At 56.0% G+C, this 21,400-nt stretch overlaps 1 protein-coding gene across 1 annotated transcript in view; it reads right to left on the minus strand.

Moving 5' to 3' along the window:
- Positions 1-19,640, minus strand: part of WSCD1 (WSC domain containing 1) — a 44,276-nt gene extending 24,636 nt beyond the window's left edge. The window contains exons 1-3 of the mRNA XM_027848910.1: positions 19,196-19,640; positions 6,531-6,645; positions 4,486-4,670 (exon numbers count right to left, since the gene is read on the minus strand). Of these exons, the coding sequence (XP_027704711.1) occupies positions 4,486-4,670; positions 6,531-6,645; positions 19,196-19,640 (745 nt within the window). The remainder of the gene's footprint in view (positions 1-4,485; positions 4,671-6,530; positions 6,646-19,195) is intronic.
- Between the last annotated feature and the right edge of the window lie 1,760 nt (positions 19,641-21,400).

Consider the following 21,400-nt stretch of genomic DNA (forward strand, 5'->3'; position numbering starts at 1 on the left):
GGAACAGTGAGAGCAGTGCTGGGGTAGGGGAGAATGGAGGGGAGAGGAGGCTGCCCCAAAGAAAATCCCCAGCTCAGTCCATTCCCCACTCAGAGGAAACGCTCTGGACCACCAGGAGGGGGTTGAGGGAGTGAGAGGATGATCGCTGAACCCAAGGCAGTCAATGGAGTCACCAAGTGATAGAGGAGAGAACTGGCCCCAGGGCAGAACCTTGGGGGACACCCCAGGGAAGGGATACAGGACAAACCATGACTGATGGTCCAGGCAGGAGGTGGAACTGGAAGAGAACAGGGTCAAGAAAACTGAGGAAGGAGAGAGAATCCAGGGTGGGGGGAGTGGGGAAGCACTCCCATCCCCATGCCCACTGTCCTGACACCATCTCTGCCCTGCTCCAGCTGGGTGCACCATGGCCCCCCCCAACAGGACCTAGCCCCTTATAGGTCATGGGTCAAATTGTCCAGTCCTGGGACATGCATGGCTGCTCCATCCTAGTTACAGATCCATGAAAGGGGGCCTGAAAACAGACATCTGGCCAGAATCTCATGTTGGGTGCCAGAACAGAAGACATGGACACCAACGGGCCCTTCTCTTTTCCCTTTTCCCATTTTCATTCTCTTTCTCCCTCTCCCCCTTCCTGCTTTCTTCCCTCTCTCCTCTCTCGCCTTCACTCTCTCCCCTTTCCCCCTCCTTCTCTCTCTCTCTCCTTCCCCCTCTCTCCCCTCCTTCTTTCCATCTCTCTTTCTCCTTCTATCTCTCTCTCCACTTCTCTCTCCCTCTTGTTCTTTCCCCCTCCCTCTCTTTCTTTCTCCTTTTATCCCTCTGTCTTTCTGTATCTGTGTCTCTCTGTCTCTCTTCCTTCCCCTCCTCTCTGTGTCTCTCTTCCTTCCCTACTCTCTCTCTCTCTCTCTCTCTCTCTCTCTCTCTCTCTCTTTCTATCTCTCTCTCTCTTTCTATCTCTCTCTCTCTCTTTTCTTTTAAGATGCAGCTCAGGTTCCATACTCTTCCTCCTGGAGCCTTCCCTGATTGCCACACCTGCCAGAGCCCTCCCTCCCAACCTCCCTTGTATTGAACGACTGTGTGTGTATTGGCATCCTCCATATAGATGTCGTCATTGTTTTTACAGGCGTTTGTTTTAGAGGTCCCAACAAATGGGGATAATTCTCTGTCCTGGCTGGCCCAGGACCTAGCAAGCAGGTGCTGCATGAATACTTGGTGACTGGCTGAGAGCTCTCCCCTCCTCCTCTCATTGCCCAGGTGAGGTCTCCAGCAAAGGCTTCCTCGTGGGCAAAGGGGCCATTGAGGCATAGATCCCAGCCTCCACCCTAGGCTGCCTCTTCCGAGCTACTCAGCTCAGCCTGAGCTGATGAGCTGGTCTTTACTCCAGCCCCTTCCCAGGATGGTGGTGCCTCTGACTCCAAATACAGAAAGTTCTGTCCTCAGCTCCTGGACCTGCTTCTCTGGAGCTAAGCAGAGAGAATCCTGGAATGAACGAATGAGTGAGTGAATGAATGGGTGGGTGAATGAATGAGTGGGTGGGTGAATGAATGAATATTTATTAAATGCTTACTCTGTGCCAACTGGGGACATAAACAGGAAAGAAAGACAGTCCCTTTTCTCAAGGAACTCTGTTCCCCCTTAATGCTGGTGCCTGCCCTGTTAATTCTCTCGGTTTCATCCTGTTCCTGGCTTGTTTGTACAGGGTGGTTTGCACGTTGTCTCCCCATTAGACTGGAAGCCCCTGGAGGGTAGGGGCTGTTTTTGTATCCCCAACATTTAGTCCAGAGCCTGATGCCTCCTGGACTCCTAATACATGCTTATTAACTGACTCTAGGAGGTTCTGCTGCGGGAGGATGGAAAGGGCAAAGTCTGTTGATAGAATGATTTCCATCACTGAGGCTGAGCCGTTTGATGGACAGCATCTGTTCTGGGTCTACAGAAACTGTGGCTGCTGAGGGGGTGGGGGCTGCAGCTTGTTGGGGTTGGTGGTGGTTGGGGGGCAGCCATGCCCTTCTCTGCAAGACCTGCTCCCCTCACTGGCAGCTGTGGGGGCCAGGCTGGATGCAGGACTGGTGCTCCAGGGAGCTCTGCTGTTCTTGTGGCCCTTGGACACATGGTCCTGAGCAGGTGTCAGAGGGGTTCCACCCCAAGACTGCCCTCACCCTGGGCAGCTAGCAGGTTCCAGAGGTTGGCATCTTCCCCCTACACTACTTATATACACAGTGAGGAAGCCCACAAATCTACATGCAGACCCCAGACTTCTGAAAGCAAGGAGGGGCCGGCAGGCAGCCATAAATAGAGATCTTGGGCCTGCTCTGGCCTTGCCTGTCTCAGACTGCACAACGTGTTTGGGTTCTGGCTCAGAGGGGACCAAAGTCAGCCCTTCAAAGGGTAGCATTGGACAGACTTGCTCTCGGCTCATTAAAGGCCTGGGGTGGATGGACAATGGGGGCCCACAGGTTGCCATGGCAACAACAAACCCTCTCTCCATTGTCAACAGGAGAAGCCCAGGAAGAGGAGGGGGGCAGGGAAGGAGACTCCAGGCCAGGCGGCTAGGTAGCCCGCCTGCCCAAAGGGGCCTCCAAGACAGGGAAAAGGGAAGCTGAGGAGGAAGTGGGGCTGCATGGGGGCTGTGGCATGGAGAGTCTCAGCTCAGTAGCAAGTGGATAGAATAACGCAGTATCCTGAATGAAAAAGCCTCATCAGGCTGGAAGGAGAGACAGCCCCAGGAGCAGTGGGAGGCTTGGGTGGGGGGCCTCTGGAGGCAGCTTGGAGGTTGCATGCAAGGAGAGCAGACCCAGGCCCTTCTACATGAGCTTCCCACATGCCAAGGGATTTCCTGCCTCTAGACCCTTGCCCAGGCCCTGTAGGGTCCTCCCCCACCCCCACCTTTCTTTCAAGGCCTCGCTGCAATGGCCCCCTCCCCCGAGCAGCCTCTTCTGCCCCCTCCCCAAGGGTCCCTGTGTATTCTCTCTGGTCTCTGAGCCTCTGGACATCCCTGACAGCACAGTGCTTTGAACGTGCCCCCACTCACTCTCTGCTTGTTTGCCCCTGGGGTCAGCCTGGCTCTCCATTTACATGTTGTTAATGAATGAATAAATCAATCAATCCATGAGTCAGTGAATGACTCAACCAACCAATTGGTGGGCACTGCCATCTTCAGGCCAGCTGAGACCCCAGAGGAATCTTGGTAGGACCTGGGGTACTGCCATTCAGGCTGGGGAACGTGGGGGGCAGCCAGATCTTCCCCTGCTGTGTCCCTTCCCTCCTCTCCTCCCCACAGGGCAGAGTCTGGGCTTTGGGGAAAATTGCCCCCATGCATGTACATATATGCCCATGTACAACCACATAGACACATGGTATACAACCTGTGCATGTGCACATGTGTGTACGAGTGCACCAGCATGCTTACATGGGCCCACACTCAGACACCAGATCAGGGAGAGAACCTCAGAGAACAATGAATGAATGTCCTGGGCATGATGCCCATCAGTCCCAAGTAGGGAGCTACTGGTACCTGAATGGGTTGGTACCTTGTGACATGGCTCTCTGTGCCTGAGTGGGCTCCCCCAGCCCCATCTGGGTGCTCCCTTTGGGTGAAATCTCTGAGCCATCCCAGAAGGACCCAGGTAGGACCCCCCCAATAGTGGGGGGCAGCCCAGGAATCTGCTGCCCAATGATGGAAAAGAAACCCCTGATGCTTCCTCACTCTGAGACCCAGCCTTCAGCCCTGCCCTGCCCATGATGGGAACATGGAGGCCCTGTGTGACCAACACTGGTGCCCCGGGCACCAGCAGCGGCCTCTTCTCCAGGGGAGCCAGGATGAGGCCCAGGACATCCCTCTGGCCGTGCACCACCCTCACAGGCCCCACAGGCCGACAGGAGCCAAGCAGTGTTCCGTGTCCAGCCTGAGGGAACACGTGGAGGCAGTTCCCAGAGCCCCACAGGATGGGGGCCAAAGTAGGTGTCCCTATCTGAGGTCCAGGGGCTCCTCCAGGTCTCCTCCACTCCCTAACTGTCCCACTACCAAGTCTGGGGAATGATGGGAGCCAGGGAGGTGTGGGCCTCTGCAGCCAGCTTCCCTCACTCTGAGGGCCCCAGCAATATGCATTTTTCTCTGGAGGAGGCTCTGGTCCTCCCGTACATCCAAAGCCCAGCTTGGATCCCAGCCCCTGCATGAAGCCTCTCCGGTCATGTCAGACGAGTATCTCCTCTGATCCTCACACGGGGCCTGTGGCCTAAGGCTGGATCATGCCAGTGAAGACTGGGAGCTCCCTGGGAGCAGGCAGGAGTCTCTCCTCCTCCTCCTCCCCTTTCTCCTCTTCCTCCTCCTCTCTGGTCCCTTTCTTCATCTCTGTTCCTCCTCCTCCTCAGCAACCAGCCTGGAGCTGGGCACACACGAGGTTCCTCTGAGCTCCAGTAACAGGGTCTGGTGCCCCCTCTGCCCTCCGGGGTCTCCAGCCCCCCTTGGCTGCCAGCAGCACTTACGTTTGGCGGAGCTGAGTGAGAGCCCCCCGACGTGGTAGACAGAGAGCCGGTTGAGCCCCCCGCAGACAGAGCCCTTCTCCCCCCGACATTCCCGGTTACATTCCTCCGCCTTGGACCTTCTCTTGGGCAACCTGTTCCCGCAGTAACATTCAGCGCCATACTGGAGGCCCGCATAGGTGTAGGACCTGGGGGACAGACAGGCCCAGGTCAGGCAGGGCTCAGGCCCCCACAGAGAAGGGACAAAGGGACTGACCCAGCAAAGCTGGGCCTGGGCCAGGATGGAGCCCATGTCCGATTGTCTCTCCCTGGGCAAGTTGGCCCAAGGTCTGAGCCTGGCCGGAGCAGGGCTGCCCAGAACTCAGGCCGGTTCACTGCCAGGACCCCGGGCCCAGAGCGTTCTTGTTCAGATGCTCACAGCCCGGCTTCCTGGAAAGGCTCCGGGATCTTACGCAGGGCAGAGATTACAGGAGGCCGATTTAGGCTGGAGAGAAGGAACAACTAACAGGGAGATCTATCCCAGAGTGGGGTGGCAGCCTCAGGCAGGGGGCTCACTGGAGGCCTTCCCCTCTCACATGGGGATGGAGCCTTGCGTGGGTGGGAGTGGGGCCCTCACTCTGGGGGCTGATGTGTCAGGAAGCTCTTCTAGACCTAACAAGAACTGGGGAACCCTGAGATGGACCTCCAGCAACTTCCTTCGCCCCACCCCACCCCTGCCCCCCTGGGCCACTGCAGTCTAGGGACCAGGGCTGGGTCTGGGAAATGGCCTGGAAGCATCCCAGGAATCAGAGGGAGACCCTTGGGCTATTCCCAGGAGACTGGAGGCCCTAGAGAGGAAGGCCCTGGGTAGCCAGCATCCCCCAAGTCTCACAGCAGAGTCTGACTCATGGGGAAGAGGCAATGGCTTGAACAGAAACAAGAGAGGCTGAGGAGGGCTGAGTGGCCATTCCCTGAGGGAAGCACCTGTGGCCTTCTAGGGGGATGCCCACCCCAGCTTCTGTCCCTCCTGCCTGTCACAACAAGCCTGTTCTCTTCTCTAGCATCATCCTGGTTGCCCCCTCTGGACACTGTCCAACTTCTCTGCGTCCTCCTAAAATGGGGGACCCAGCACTGAGCACCCTACTCCAGCTATGGCCTGGGGGGCAGAGTGCAAAAGGCTGCTCCCCCTGCCCCAGTCCTGGACATTCTCTGTCTCAATGCAGCCCTAATGCCCTTGACTAACATACCTTACTGTGGGCCTGACTCTCAATGAGCTTGTGGGTCACTAAGACCCTCAGAGCCCAGAGCAATCCAAGATGGTGTGAGATTCCCCTCTCCACAAGGCCTCTGGCAAAGGTGGATCAAGGCATGGCTGACTTACTGCATGGGCAGGGGTTAGCAGAAGTGTCCAGCTCTGAACATCTGTGGCCCCAGGACAGTAGAATGGACCACACCGATGAGCTAAATTTGTTACAGTTTATTCAGGTGATGCCTTCTCGACTTGGAGGAGCCTCTCAGAGCTGCCCAGGACCTTGAGGGTCTTGAGACCCCTCTTGGGAAGTGGTCAACCAGGCTTTATGGGATGAGCCCCAAGGATGGGGGGGGAGGGCGCTTAGCTTCTGCTTTCCCTGGGTCAGGAAGCTTCTCTCCATATCTGCCCCAGTCCCCTGTACTTTGGCGCCTGGCTCACTCTGCCTGATCCCTCACTCTCCTGCTCCCCAAGAACCTTCTCTTCTCTACCCTGACCATCCCCCTTCCTTCAGGTCATCCCCATGGGGCCCTTCCCCAGCCTGGTGACCCTAGGAGAGGTGGCTGGCCAGGGGACAGAGGAGCCAAGGCGGAGATGGGTGCCTCCCGCTATCTGTACCTCTCACTGAGCACACCCTCTTCTCCTCCCCCCTCCCCACATCCCACCTGTGACTCTTAGGAGAGTGACTCTAGGAAAGGCTGCAGGGGGGTTGGGGGAAAGGTGTGAAGGTGGCCGCCTCTCCGCTTCCTGTGCCTCTCACTGAGCACCCCCCACCTCTTCCCCACTCCCACCCCCATACCCTCTCCCCCATGACTCTCACCGCTCAGCACAGGCTTCCTGGCAGTTCGCCACTGTCATCTTCCTCAGATCATAAAACACAGCTCCCTTCAGAGTCCTGTCTTGGACACTGTCAATGAAGCAGCCCATATAGGAGCCTGTGAGGATGGGAGAGAGATCAGCCCCCTCAGAGTGGGGGCACCTTACCTGGGGAGTGAACAGAGTCTGCTGTGCTCCCAGCAGGCATGGTAGGGGGGAATGGCAGGAGAGACTGGGGGGGGGCAGGATGGCAGGAGAGATGCCCCCCTGGCACTGATGGTCTTTCTCTGGCTGATTGCCTCCTTACCACCCCCCATCCCCAGCCCCACTCAGGTCTCTTTCTGGCTTTGAGGGGGTTTTAGGTAAAGACTGACCTTCTCTGCATTTTTCTAGGCTGGAGAAGCAGGGAGCCCATTGTGGGGAAAAGCCTTCACCTTAGGCCCCTACTCTGTCCTCAGCATATACTCTGTCCTCCAGCCAAACTGGGCGACTAGACGGTCACCTGCCCCCAGAATCCTTAGCTTCCCATCAGGTTCGGCTCTGGCACTGCCCTGCCCAGCATAGGACTGTACTTTTGGAATTTGTTGAATCAGACATTAAATGTCTCAGCATCACAGAGATTTGTAGGAATTGTCCACATGCAATTACAGAATTCAGACCACATGCATGCCCCCACACCAGGATGCCAAGAAGACCAGAGCAACCTCCTACAAAGAGGATTCACCCCAATACAGTGGAAGTTTCTGAAGTCAGTCACTTGATTTCCACTGGAATGTGAGAGCAGGCAGTGCCCAGGAGGCTGGCACCTTCTGTCCTGAAGCTGGCATCCTGTCACTGGGGAGGCTTTCCTGCAGGAGCGAGCGCTTCTGGAAAACAGCCTGGAAGCCCCAGGGGGTTGTGTGGGGCATCATGCCCCAACTTACCAAAAATGCCCTTCTTCTGAACTTTTTAACTCATGAGTCCTTCAGGGGAAAGAGGGGATCTGAGGAGAGATGACCCTGATGAGAAATTGTTTCTTGTCTTCTCGATGAAATGTTAATTTTGACATCTATATCCCATTTCTTATTGTTTGGAGGTAGAGGGGTTTAGGATTTAAGCTGAAAACTGTTCGCTGTCATCTTGCTGTTCACATCTTCTGGATTCTATTTTCTTAATGCATATTTCTGTCCCCGAAATTGCAGCCATGTATGAATTTACTAGGGAACTTGGCCAATACCAGAGTATACCATTTGCAAGTGTTCCCAACGGGATGACTTCTGTTCATGGAGAGAAAAGGTGGGAACTATTTGAAAACATTTGGCTGTCTTAACAGCACAAAAAGAAAAGCCAGAGAGCAGTTGACTAATTCTGGAAATGTTTGCTTCTAAAATAAATGGTTCCTCTAGGAAGCAAATATTTTGTCTGTCAAGATGGTCTCGCATAGATGGGTTGGTTGGTGGAAGCAGCTACGGTGCCTGTGAGATGTTTGTGGAAGCATCTGGAGTGCCCATGAGAAGTTTTCAGGGGTGATGGTGGGAATGGAGCAGTGGACCTCAAAGGAGCTGAGGTCCTAGGACAAGGGGAAAGGATGCCCATACTAGAAAGAAGCCGAGTGTTCTGCTGGGAGGTGGCGAGCTCTGGCCACCTTCCTCCCTCCTGTCCACTCTGAGGGGCTTGGGAAGCTTACACCTTGGCGAGAAGGGACGAATGAGACTCAGTGCTGACCCACACAGATCCCTTCACATTGTGATGCTCTTATTACCTCAATTAAACGTTTCTTCTGACTCTCCTTGGGAGGTTTGAGCCATTAGGAAACGCAGTGGGGAATAAGACAAAAGGGAGTTATCCCAGGAGTGTGAGGCCTAGACACACATAGTATCTGCTGGAATAATCCACACAAACAGTGTTAGGCTAGCAAGAGGATCCTTGGGGGAGCAGAGGGTACCACCAGATCTTGGCAGTCAGCTCAAGTGGCCCCAGAGCCACCGGCATACGTGACCCACTTACCAAATGTGTGGGTGCCTAAGATCTGGGGAAGAATCTGGCTGCGGAGATCCCCCAAGAGGGCTGGAAAGCAAGCAAGACCCCAATTCTACAAGAATAAAAGCAAATTCTTCCGCTGGCTTCATAAATGGACCTAACAAGCACAAACTGGGGAAGAACGGAGAGGCAGCAAGTCCTGTGTATCTGGCGTCTCCCTGTTACACTCCCTCCTTGAGGGTCAGGTGGCCTCCTCAGCACGTAGCGCAGTGCCTGGCACATAACAGGTGCTTAATAAATGCTGATCGATTGCTCCTGGGAAGCATCTAGCAGTGTGTTTCATAAGCTCAACATAAGTCAGCACCACAGCCACAAACATGGATACAAACTGGGGCTCACATGAAGAAGATCCTGTGGTCTAGGGATAAGGTTAGTTTATGCCTGGAGCACCACGTTACATTCGGGGAACCCCATGTCAGGAAGGACCTTGAGAGGCTCAGCCATGTCCAGAGTAGGGCAAACAGGACGGCGATGGGCCTCTGGTTTGTGCCCTCTAGGGACCATCAGAAGAAATGCAGAGGTCTAGATGGAGGTAGGGAGGGGGAGGAGCACTGTGGCCAGTGTCTGAAGGGTGGTCACTTGGAGCAGAAGTGGACTAGTTTTGACAAGCCATAAGTGGCAGAACCAGGAAATAAGAATTTAGACTTGGTGAAAGGAAACTCAGGATGGAGACAGCAGAGGGTCCACTACTCAGTCCTGTGGTCACGTGAGGGCAGCCAGACTGGACGTGATGGCTGTGGGAGCAGAGGGGAACAGGCAGGTGGTGTCAGAGGACTCAGCCACCGGAAAGCTCAATCTAGTCAGATGCTCTCAAGGAGCCACCTATTAATAGCTTCTGTGGCCATGGGGCTTCTTGGCCGAGCATCACTTGGACCTGTGGCCTCGGAGACCCCTTCAGGCTCTGGGATACTGCAGTCCTGAACCTGCAATTCCTTCAAAACGGGCCGATCTCTGGCAGATCTCACCCATTCTCACGAGGGGGTCTAACGTCTGCTAATGGGACAGGGGTGGCCCCAAGTCTGGGGCCATGACAAAGGGCTTGCCGACCTCCTTGTGGCTTCAGACACGTGAGCTGTGAGGCACACCTGATGGACACTGCCCTAGGAGGGTGATGGCGAGGCGCATCTGTCATCTGGACTACAGCCTCCACACAGATGATTGTGAGCGACGCTGCCACCGCTCCTGAAACGTCCGGATGGCCACGTGGTAACAAGGGCATTCACCCAGTTTCAGAAACAGTGGTGTGTCACTGAAAATTACTGTCAATAGAAGGTAAACCTCCACGAGGAAGTTCCTATTTTTCCAACGATTCCATCTTGGCCACCTTCCAGGGTGTAACGAAACTGGCCACGATGGAGACGCCTCCCAGAGCCCCGCTCCTCGCAAAGCCTCCCTTTCAGGAAGATGGCGCACTGCCCAGGACTCAGAGAAAGGCCAGCTTTGTCTGCAGTCTCCTGCTTAGCTCCCATCTTTGCTTTATGGACCATCTCTCTGCCTGGGAGACCCTGCTGGCCTGGGGCTTATGTCCACAGACTTCCAACAGATAACGGGCCTTGCATGTCTCAGTGGGCAGCTCCTACCTTTCTGCCTCCATCCACCTGTGGTAAAGCCTCCTCCAGGCCCCTTCTCTGGCCAAGCCCTCCAGAAGGCAGGGGTCTGACCATGACCCCTCCTGCTTTGACTAGCTCCCCTTGTCTCCTTTGAGACTCTGCAGAGATGGAGACTGTCCCCTCATACGACTTGCCTGGGGTTGGGGGAAGGAGCCCATCCTGACATGACTGTCTCAGGTACAGGCAGCAATAGCTGTCAAAGGCCCGTCTGACCCAGGCAGTGCAAAAGCCGCTGGTTTTCAAAGCTCCCTGGGCCAGCAGCCAGGTGTCTAAAGTTCTTCTGGGAAAGATGGCCTCCCTGTCTATGGCTTAGGGCCCACGACCCCCTGGGAAAAAGACCCCAGCTTCCCCCCTTCTCATACACCCCAGGGTAAGCCAAGCAGGCCGTTTCCTGAGAGCAGGGGTCGGGCCATGCTTGCAAGCTCCTTGTGGTCATGGGGACAGGCAGCATGGTGGCGGTGACAAGCAGGAGGGAGGTCTGTCTGAAGTGTAAGAGCATCAGAGATGATGCACTAGATGGGACAGAAGAAGCCATCTTGGCCAAGGAACTCCAGCCCTGCCCCATGCCTGTTCCCTCGCTAGACTCTCTCTGGCAGCCTGTGATGCCTCTGCTGTTATTACGCCCATTGGGCACGTGAGGAAATGGAGTTTCAGGGAGGCCACACAGCCAACAGGGGCTTGAGGCAGGATCGGAGCCCGTGACCATTGTTTTAACCATCTCGGTGGTACAGAGGACATAGCGCTAGGCCTGAATCAGGACGATGTGAGTGCAAATCCAGCCTCAGACACTCACTAGCTGTGTGACTTTGGACACATCACTTCACCTCTGTTTGCCTCAGTTTCGTCATCTGTAAAATGAGGGTAACAACAGCACCTCCCTCCCAGGGTTGTTGTAAGGCTCAAGTAAGATCATAATTGTAAAGCGTTTAAAGGCACAGTGCCCGGCGCACAGTAGGCGCTACATAAATGTGTGCTAGCGTTATTATTAACTACCACAGCATGAAGTGAGCCCAGTTATCTGAGTCCAGGAAGAAAAGGGCCCATATACCCACACACACACACACCAAAAAAAAAAAACTGAGCACGGCTACGGCCCAGTGAGAAATCTCTTGGTCAGGCTTGGCTCCAGGTGGTCTACTGTGAGGATGGGGCCTCTCCGTTGAGAGGGGATGTCAGGCCCCTTGGACCTGGTCATGCAACCTCTATTCTGCTCCCACCTTGGTCACTGCTCACCTCTGGCCCACAGTCTTAAGACCCATCCTTCTGGATGGTGACCTTGACTTACTAGGAAAAGAATTCACTAGGACTGAGGCTTCTAGGCCAAGGCCAGGACCAGGGCCAGGGAAGCAGCCCCCGTGGTCTGCAAAGTCAGGAGTCAAGATTTCCTCTACTGACATTAGCCAGAAAAAGGGGGGGCTCCCCATTCCAGGATGCTCCCTGGTGGCAGATGGTGCCTTGGGCTCTCATTTGCCAGCCCCCGGGTCAGGTGGAGCTCTGAGGGAGAGCCTCCCAGGGCCCAGCATCCCTGGCCTCCCTTTGCGGCAAGGGCTGCCCTTTCATTCCCCTCCCCAGTTGCTAGTTGGGGTGGCAGTCAGAATACTCCTTTTCCACGGCCACCTTTGCATTCTCCCTTCATCACCAGCGTTCAGTGGCTTCCTCCATAGCTATTACCCAAACAATATTCTGGCGGCTGTTGTCCTCAGACCTCTGGGACATCCCTCTTCTTCCCCCTGGAGGTCAGTGCCAGCTCACAGTTCATCTCCCCTCCCCAACTCCTGTGCTCTCACTAGAGGATGTCGGTGCACATACAGATTGCCCCCAAACCCTCTACCTTCCCATGACCCCCTCCCCATGCACACCAGCCACCTGCAAAGATGGGTGTGCCCTTGACCTTGCTGGTCACCCACATGTCCCTGAACTCTGAAATTCCCTGATCTGCTCCCAGTCTGGGGTCATCCCTCCTTTCCCTCGGCCTTGTGACCCTGTGAACCCTTCTCTCTCTCATCCTCAGGCTCTTGGTGCCCTTCTGGGCCATTCCTGGAACTAGGTACACTTTCCTTCCTTCCCCATCTGGACCCCTTGGAGAACCAGGGCCATTCTACACTGTCTTCTTCTCTTGAATCCCTGCCAAGTCCCAGCCTCGGACCACTCCCACCATCTGCTGCTTTCCCTCCCACTAGGGCTGCTGAATGAAGCTAAAGGAAATCCTGAAGCCAGCTAAGAATTCAAGTCTTCAGATGGCGGATGCTGCCACACCTTCCCACTCATGCCACGCCTCCTTCAAAAACCATTCATCCCTCTCTAAACCTCTGGAGGCCCCCTCCCCAACTCTCCCTCCTTTCCTGTTTCATTGAAAGGCTGGAAGCGACTCCCACAGAGCTCCTTCATCTCCCACCCCTCGAATGCCGTCTGCCACACCATCCCCTCCTCCCCTGTCTCACACGGAGGGGGACCCTGCTTCTCGTGCACCACCAGCGTGCTCTCTCCTTCACCTTTGACTAAGCCTCAGTCTCTCCCTGTCTGCTGGTTCTTCCCTCCTGCATACAAACCCCCCTCCCTTTAGAGGGTTTTGCAGTTCTTGTCTGGCACATGCTAAGTGCTTACACATGCCTTCTGATTGGCTGAATGACTCCACATCCCTCCCCCATCCATCCCAGCCATCGTCCAAGACCTCTCCTCCCTTTCAGGGCTGTCTACACTTTCCAATCCCTTTTCTCTTCACTCTACAGGTTGGCCACTGACCTCGTCCCTGGCTCCTTCCAAGCCTCAGCCAAAATCCCACTTGTGCCAGACACCTTTCCCAGGGCTCCCAGGCACTTGCTCACCTTCCCTGGGAACATCTCCTACTGATCCTGTCTGCCTCGACTTCCTCATCTGTGAAATGAAAATAGAAGCACCTCCCTCCCAGAGTTATGGTGAGGATCCAGTGAGGTGGTATTTGTAAGGTTGGTTGCTGGGCAGCTGCCATGAAATGCTAACCATAACCAAATCCTGGCGTGGCATCTTGAAGTCTTGGCCGGTGAGTCCTGAGATCCAAGCTGAGGCGGTGCTGGGGGCAGGCTGTGTCCCAGGGAGAACCCTGGCACCCCCTTCCTGCAGATGCGCTGACCCTGCTTGGGGAGCCGGCCCGTGCCATCATCCCATGCCGTCCCGGGGGTGAGAGCCCTGGCCAGCTCCCCTCGCAGGGGATTTTGGGCCTTCTCTCAAATCGTCTTGTCTGAAGGACTCTTCTCTCTAACAGTTCTGGGCAGCCAGGAAATCCCGGGGCCTGCTGGGGACGAAGCTGTCCCAGAATAATGAGTCCTAGGTCAGCAGCTAAGCCTCCTTCCCTCCTGCTTTGACCTGGCATTCGAAGCCCAGCACCCCGGGGCCCTCGTGGACCTTTCCAGACTCCTCATTTCTCATGGCCAAAGAGACTGCACCTCCAGCCATCTCATAGATCCACACACCTTCTTCTCCCTCCCCCTCCCCTTTGCCGGCTACAGGCTCCAGCTCCTGAGCCTCTTCTCAAATTGTCCTGTATTTCCTCATTCCCGAGCAGAAGGTAAGGACCAGCCCGGGGATGTGCACAGAGAAGACACTAAGTGTCTGTGCAACTAGGTTGTACTGGACTGAATTGGGAATGTGGCCTCATGCCCTCCGATGCTGGGAGAGCCCTTCCATTGGCCAGGTACCTCTCCCACCACCCTGCCCTCACCTGCGTCCCAGGGAGTCCCTGGCTCTGTCCTGAGGGGGAGTCTGCCCTTCATTGTTCCCAGGCCTATAGGAGGCCAGGGAGATGCCCTGAGGCAAGGGGAGGATACTTCAGGTGCCTGCTAAGTCCTGGCTTGTTTCATCCGCCCCCAGCACTGCAGAGGTCTGAGCTCAGCTGGATGGGATCAGTGGATCATGGCCAGACTTGGAAGGGACCTCAAAGGAGTCATGTTACCCAGGAGGACCCAAAGGACACCCAGAATAGGAGGGGACTCTTGCCCCCGTGTGGCTGTAGGTTGGGCCTGGGAAGCCCCTGCTGGGGCTGGGGTAGGGGGATGGGGGAGGGTCCTGGGGCATTTGGAGTAACTTCTGGGAGAAAGGCCTCTACTTAGACACCACCTTGTCCAGACCCTCCACTCCTCCTTCTAGGCTGTCTCCCTTGGCGACGGCATTGGTTCCCTTGGGTTCTCCATCATTGCTGAGCAGATAATTCCAGACCTCTAGATCCAGCCCTGACGTCTCTCCTGACTGCCAGCAGGGCATCTCTGACTGTCTCTGGGTATCTCAAATTGGATGTCCCATAGGCATCTCAAATCCAACATTGCAAAAGCCTCATTGTGTTCCCCTCTTCCCAACGTCCCCATTCCCGAAAAGGTAGACATCAGCCTGTGTGTCATGGGAGGTCTTCTCCTCGATCTTTCTCCCCCCTCCCCCTGTATCCACCTTTTGTCAAGACCTATCATTTCTGCCCTCACAACATCTCTCCACTGCATCCCCTCCTCCACTCTGCCCCTGCCCCCACCCTGGTGTAGACTGTCCTCACCCACACCTGGACCACTGCAGGGGGGGTGGGGGGTGTGCTGCCTGCCTCAGTCTTTCCCCACTCCAGTCCACCCTCCATTCAGCCGCCACAGGGACTTTCCTAAAGCACAAGCCCAACCATGTCACCCCACCTCAATAAACCCCAGTGGCTCCCTATGGCCTCCATTCAACACCCTTCACGTCCTGCCCCCTCCCACCTTTCCAATCTTCTTGCCCCTGACTCCTCGCCCCCACATTCTCTTCCATCCAGGGACACCAGGCTCCTGGAGGTTCCACCACCAAGATGCTCCCTCTCCTGGCTCCAGGAATTTCCCTTCCTCTCGCTCCTTGCTTCCACCTCCTGGCTTTCCTGGCTCCCTGCCAGTCTCAGGTCAAACCTCTCTCTTCTGAAAGAAGTCTTTCTTGATCTTCCCTAATGCCAGTGACATCCCTCTGAAGTGGTTTCTGATTTATCCTATATGTTGTTGTTCGGTCGTTTGAGTCCCATCCCATTCTCTGTGACCCCATTTGGGGTTTCCTTGGCAAAGATACTGGAGCGGTTTGCCATTTCCTTCCCCAGCTCATGTTATAGATGAGAAAACAGGCAGATAGGGTGAAGTGACTTGCCCAGGGTCATACAGCTAGGAAGTATCTGAGGTCAGACTTGAACTCAGGTCTTCCTGGTGGCCTGTGCACTCTGGCGCCCCAAGCTGCCTGTCCTATGTGTTACTATTCTATAAAAGGAGCTAATTTTTGTAAAGCTTTTAACATGGTTTTTGGAACACAGTAAGGACTTAATAAATGTCTCTTGGCTTCCCTGCCCTCCATCTTGTATCTACACAAGTGTTTGCACGTTGGCTCCTCCATTGGGCTGGGGGCTCCTGGAGACCTTCGCCCTTTGAATCCCTGGCCCTTGGTGCAGAGGAAGCACTCACGGGATGGTTGGGGACCATTCTGAGGGCACTCCTGCCCCAGCCCCTCCCCCACCCCTGGACAGGGTGTGCACATGCTCAGTGACATCAGGGCATCCCTGCTCTGGGCCAGACTGGAGCCCCCAGTCCTGGAGCCTGTGCGCCACGCTGGCAGCCCTAGCGGTGGTGGCTGCGATGGATGGATGGTGACCATAACAGCAGCAGCAGCGCATATATATGATGCTTTAAGGTAAGTGTGAGCTTTCCATGTGTTATCTTAAAGAAGTCTGTCTGTCTGCCCTCCTTCTCCCTCCCTACCTCCCTCCCTTCCTTCCTTCCTTCTTCCTTTCCTCCTTCCTTCCTCCTTCCTTCCTTCCTCTCTTCCTTCCTTCTTCCTCCTTCCCTCCTTCCTCCCTCCCTCCCTTCCTTCCTTCCTCCCTCCTTCCCTCCCTCCCTTCCTTCCATCCTTCCTTCATCCCTCCATCTCTTCCTTCCTTCTTCCTCCTCCCCTCTCTTCCATCCTTGCTTCCTCCATTCCTTCCATAAATTCTCCATGCCCCATGCCAGAGGTGACCAGCCCTGACAGAAGTTGTCAATGGTATAGACTTTGGGAGCCTAGGATAGGAAGGTTCTTGAGGACCAAAATTCCCCAGGGAAAAGCAGTCATCTGCATAGGAATGGGGAGCTCTCTTTCACTCGGCCGGAAGAAAGAAGCACGGCATGTCCCATGATGAGAAAGGGGTGGGGGTGTATCTGAGACTGCCTGGGGGCTGCTACAGCCTGGATTTCACAGGGGCATGTGCAGGACACAGAGCAAGGGCAGCTGAGAAAAGGGGGACAGATGTCTACCATGATCTGGTGTCAGACAGAAGGAGAGGGGGAAGCCAGGATCTCAGCAGGAGGGAAGCCTGGCCTGGAAAACTGAGATTTGGGGCTTGTAACCTTACTCATCTTTCTGGATTCAAATCCAGCCTCAAACACTTACTAGCTGTGTGACCCTGGGCAAGTCATTTCACCCTGCTTGCCTCAGTTTCCTCATCTGTAAAATGAGAATCCTGGAGAATTCTCCAGTATCTTTACCAAGAAAACCTCAAAATGGGGTCACAGAGAGCCAGAGACAATCAAGCAACCATCACCATCATACTGGAATAATAAGGCAGACTGCTGACTCAAAGACCCTCACCCTGGCTAGAGGGTGCTGGTAGTGGGCAGGGGCCTTCCCCTCCTCACCCAGGGCACTTTCCAGGGCTTTTTGGCCTGCCTGCACCAAGGCCAAGGGAAGGTCCAGGGGTATCTCAGGCCCCTCCTTCCCTGAAATGCTCATGCTTTCTGAGCTACCCCAAGGAGACCTTGGAAGATCTACCTCCAGGACCCTTTTCATCCCCTCTAACGATGTCTGACAGCCCAGGAGCAGATGCTTTTCGAACCCCAGTATCCCTGGGAATAAATCTAGCTGTCCCAGTGGCTGACCGAGGGGCTGGGGCTTGACCAGCTTCATTTTTTCCAAACCCCAAAGTAAAGCATGAAAAATGAGATGTAAATTCCTTTTCCAAGAAGCCTCTGCCCTAGACAATGCCGCTCTCATGGAGTGCACACAGGAGGGCCATTCCCAGGCTGAGGCCGCCCCTCCCCGACCCACCTTAGAGAGAATGAAGCTCTGGAAAGCTACAATGGATGGCCTTGGGAAGGCAGTGGCAGCAGCTGCCAGAGGGCCCCCAGAGGGCTGTCAGCCCGCCCTAAGCAGGCTTAGCTCCCTGGTCTCAGGCCAGGACCCAGACAGCAGCCTCCCTCCATGTGCATCAGGCTCTGAGCCCCATACCCAGAGGTGACCAGAATGTAGCTGTCCATTCTGACCAGCATGTCAGATCAGGGTGAGCTCTGCCCCCTCTGCCAAGGCCAGGACCCAGGCAACAGCCTCCTCCTGCAGGACCAGGCCCTGTGCCCCATCCCCAGAGGTCTGGGCCCCAGCAAGCCTATGCAGCCTATCCAGAGCAGGGAGAGCTGCCCCATGCCCTCCAGCCTCATGTCAGGCCCTGGCATCAGCCACCCCCTCCTCCCTGCCCACCGTACCCTACCTGTCCCCTAATCATTGGCCACAAGTCAGAGTGATGGAGAAAATTCAGATCACGGCAGTGACCTAAAGGCAAACAAGACCAGACCACAAGGCAGCCAGAGTAGCAGTGCGGCCCCAAGGGATCCTGGGCTTGGTGCCTGGTGGCTCCAGGTGGGAGGTGGCCATTTACCCCAGGAATGCCCCTGTGTCAGCCCCGGCCAAGCACCGGGCACTGCGCCCTCCTCTTCCAGGCTGTCTGCTGGGGAAAGGGCAAGGAGGACGGGGCCAGGGCCCAAGGCCTGCCCTGAAGCTAGCTCAGTCAGCCCCCACCTGCCTTCTCTTCCAGATTAAGCATCCCCATTCGATCCAGAGTCTGCCCCCCATCCCCAGCCCCAAAATGAACTTGCCATGGGGCCCAGCAGGCCCTCACTCTCACTCTGAGGGCCAGACCTGTCCTACTTACAGAAGCAGCTGGGGTGCCCTGCAAGGTGTGAGGTGAGGGGCATAAAAAAGGCCCACTCCACTCTACTCTGACACTGAAAATCTGCCACATTCTCTGCTCTCCTAAAATCCAGGCTTTTCTGGAGCCTGGCCCAGACACTCAAATGTGATAGGTCTAAAAACACAAGCTGAGACAAGGGAATTCAGAAGCCTCCCACCCACCAGGGCAGGGGCGCTACTAGCACTTGGTAGCCTAAGAGTTATCTGAGAGTCAGGGTCCCCAGTAGCCACAGCCAGGAGGAGGGGTAAGGAGGGAGGAGACGAGTACTTATTAAGCTCCTACTATGTGCCAGGTCCTGTGCAATTATTATCTCATTAGATCCTCACAACAACCCTTTGAGGGAGGTACTGTTATTACCCCCACTTTTACAGATGAGGAAATTGAAGCAAAATGGTGAAGTGACTTGCCCAGGGTCATACAGCTAGTAAGTGTCTGAGGCTGGATTTGAATTCAGGTCTTCCTGACTCCAAGTCCAGCACTCTATTCTTTGTGCCCCAAGCCAGGCTCACCTTGGACCGTAATGACTGCTCCATCCAGGGGACCTGCCCGGGACCCCATTAGGTGAGCCCGGGGGCTATGGATGCTATGAAGGAGAGAAGCCAGGGGCCCCAACGCAGCTGCTGACACAAAGCACAGCAGAAGCGCCCTGCGAGCTGCCCTCCCCGCGGCACAGACCCACCAACCTTCTGGTGGTCACCTGTCACCTGAAGGATTTCCACCCACCCACACCCAAGGCCCTTCTGGCCCTGTCAGACCTCAAGAAGAAGAGGCTTAGCCCTCGAGATGCCCAGCCCTGCACTGGAATTGTAGAACCAAGCCTTAGCACACTGCCAGGCACAAGGCAAGTCTTTAGTAAACCCCTGAGATGGGAGGAGGAGGGACAACGGGAACAGAGGGTGTCAGGTGCCGGGAGGGTCCCCCTCCCGGGTCCTCAGAGTCCACCCACAAATCTGGCCGGTGGCAATGCCCTGTGACCAGAGAGCAGAGGGGAGGGCTCTTGGGTGCAGGTATGAACAGCCCTCCCCACCCCATGCACACGTGTAAACACACCGACGGCCCAGGAAGAACCACCAGGCTTACCTTGGCTCTCAGAGGCCTCTTTCAGGACCTTGGGGTCCCCATCCTGGGACCCTGGGCCCAGAGCTCCTTCCTGGCCACTCACAAAGTGACCAAATCTGTGCCTCCTCAGCTGCCGGAGCTCCGAGTTGCGGGCCACGAGCCAGCGGGGCCCAAGCTTCGGCTCAGCCCTGGGTGGCCGCCGAAGCACGTCCATGCCCAGGAGGATCTTGCGGCCTTCTCGGCGGCTGGAGCCGCTGTCCAGGAGGCCGACACCCAGGGCCACAGCAGCCATGGGCAGGGCCTGTAGTGGGCTGGGTGCTGGTCGTGGCCCCTGGGGCATCATGGCCAGGCGGGAGCGCTGGAGAAGCAGGAGGCTTCCAGCCATCAGATAGGCAGCCGTGATCACAAAGAGCAGAAGCTGCGTGCGCCGAAGAAACTTCTGGAGTCTGAAGAACGGTTTGGCCATGCCCTTGCTGGGGGGGGGGGTGGCACTCAGATCCCCGGCTGGCTGGGGGCTGGCTCCATCCACCGACTCATCCCATCACTAGGGTCCTGCCTCTGTCGGATCTCGGGCCCCATCACAACTCGCCTGTGGAGCCCTGGAGCCTGGTGGCTGCGGACATCTCCTGAGCAGCCTCTGGGACAATTCCATCATCAGACCGTCAAACAAGACAGATCCTGGAAGGGCAAAGATGGAGTCTCAGAGCCAGCAGGAGGGACCCAGCTCTGAGGCTGGGTGAGCAGAGCCTCCCGTGGAGGGAGCCTGGGGAGGGCAAGGGGACAGCCCCCAGGGTCCTATGACTTCAGAAGGATCTGTTCCCCAGACACCAAATGCAGTCTTTCCTCCGCTTTACTTTGGACATAACTGGCCACAAAACAGGAGAGGAATGAACAGAGCAGAGAGGCTTGCTCCGACCCCGCCTCCTTCCTTGGCTGAATGCAGGGGGTGGGGAGCTGACAGGCCAGGCCTGGACAGGGGCAGTGCACCTGTATTCAAATGAGAAGGAGAATATGTGGGGAGAGGGACAGAGCGCCGCCCACCGGCTGCAGAGGCTGGGCTCGTGGACGGCCAGGCATCTTCGGAGAAGGCTGGCAGATGCCTCTTCAGCTGCCTTCCGTCTTGGCTGAGCCGTGAGGAAGGCTGCCTCACACAGGGGGTGGGGGGATTGTCCCGGGAAGAAAAGATCCTGTGAGCTGTGACTAACCCTTCGGCCAGTAACTAATGAGAGCTGGGGCCAGGCCAGAGGCCCTCCAGCCTCCTGGTCAATTGCTCCTCTGTGCCCCTCACGTGGGCAGTCCCTTGCCGGCCTGAAAATAGGAGCAGCCAGAGGCAGGTGGGGAAGGCCAAGGCGGGGGGGGGGGGGCGCCCCACTCCCTACCCAGATCATCTGGACTTTCCAGTTAAATGTTTGGAATCACCGTGAGCCCAGTGGAGACTCTCGCTTACTTAAAGGGGTCTGTCTTGTAACTGCAGAGAGATCCTGTTCTGGGAGGGAGGCAAGCAGGGAGGGCAGAGTGGAGAAAAGAAGGGAAGGGTAGTGAGCCTGCAACTACCTGGGTCATGTCCAATCAGCACTGGAAATAGCGAGCCAGCCAAGACTATCATCAGGGCAGCTCCATCTGTCCTCCCTCTCTCTCTCTCTCTCTCTCTCTCTCTCTCTCTCTCTGTCTACCTGTCTTTCTCTCTCTCTCCCTCCCTCCTCTCTCTCTCCCTCCCTCCTCTCTCTCTCTCTCCCTCCCTCCTCTCTCTCTCCTCTGTCTCTCTGTCTCTCCCTCCCTCCTCTCTCTCCCTCCCTCCTCTCTCTCTCCCTCCTCTCTCTCTCCCCTGTTTCTCTGTCTCTCCCTCCCTCCTCTCTCTCTCCTCTGTCTCTCTGTCTCTCTGTCTCTCTGTCTCTCTCTCTGTCTCTCTCTCTGTCTCTCTCTCTGTCTCTCTCTCTCTCTCACACACACACACACACACACACACACACACACACACACACACACACACACCCAACCCCTACGCTCCTGCTACCCAATCTTCTCTTGTGGAGCCCCACCAGCCCAGAGGACACAATCACAGCCCACCACAACTAATTCACCCTGGCCTCCCTGATGGAAGAAGATAGGATGAATGTAGTTCTCAGAAAACTCTGGGGAAGGAAAACTTCCCTCGGCACATACTTTTCCTGATCCAGGAACCATCAGTCCATGACACCTCAGCCTCAGCTCTCCAAATGGGAGAAA

Source organism: Vombatus ursinus, unplaced genomic scaffold (assembly GCF_900497805.2).
Source record: "Vombatus ursinus unplaced genomic scaffold, bare-nosed wombat genome assembly UNPS02006874.1, whole genome shotgun sequence".
Lineage (NCBI taxonomy): Eukaryota > Metazoa > Chordata > Mammalia > Diprotodontia > Vombatidae > Vombatus > Vombatus ursinus.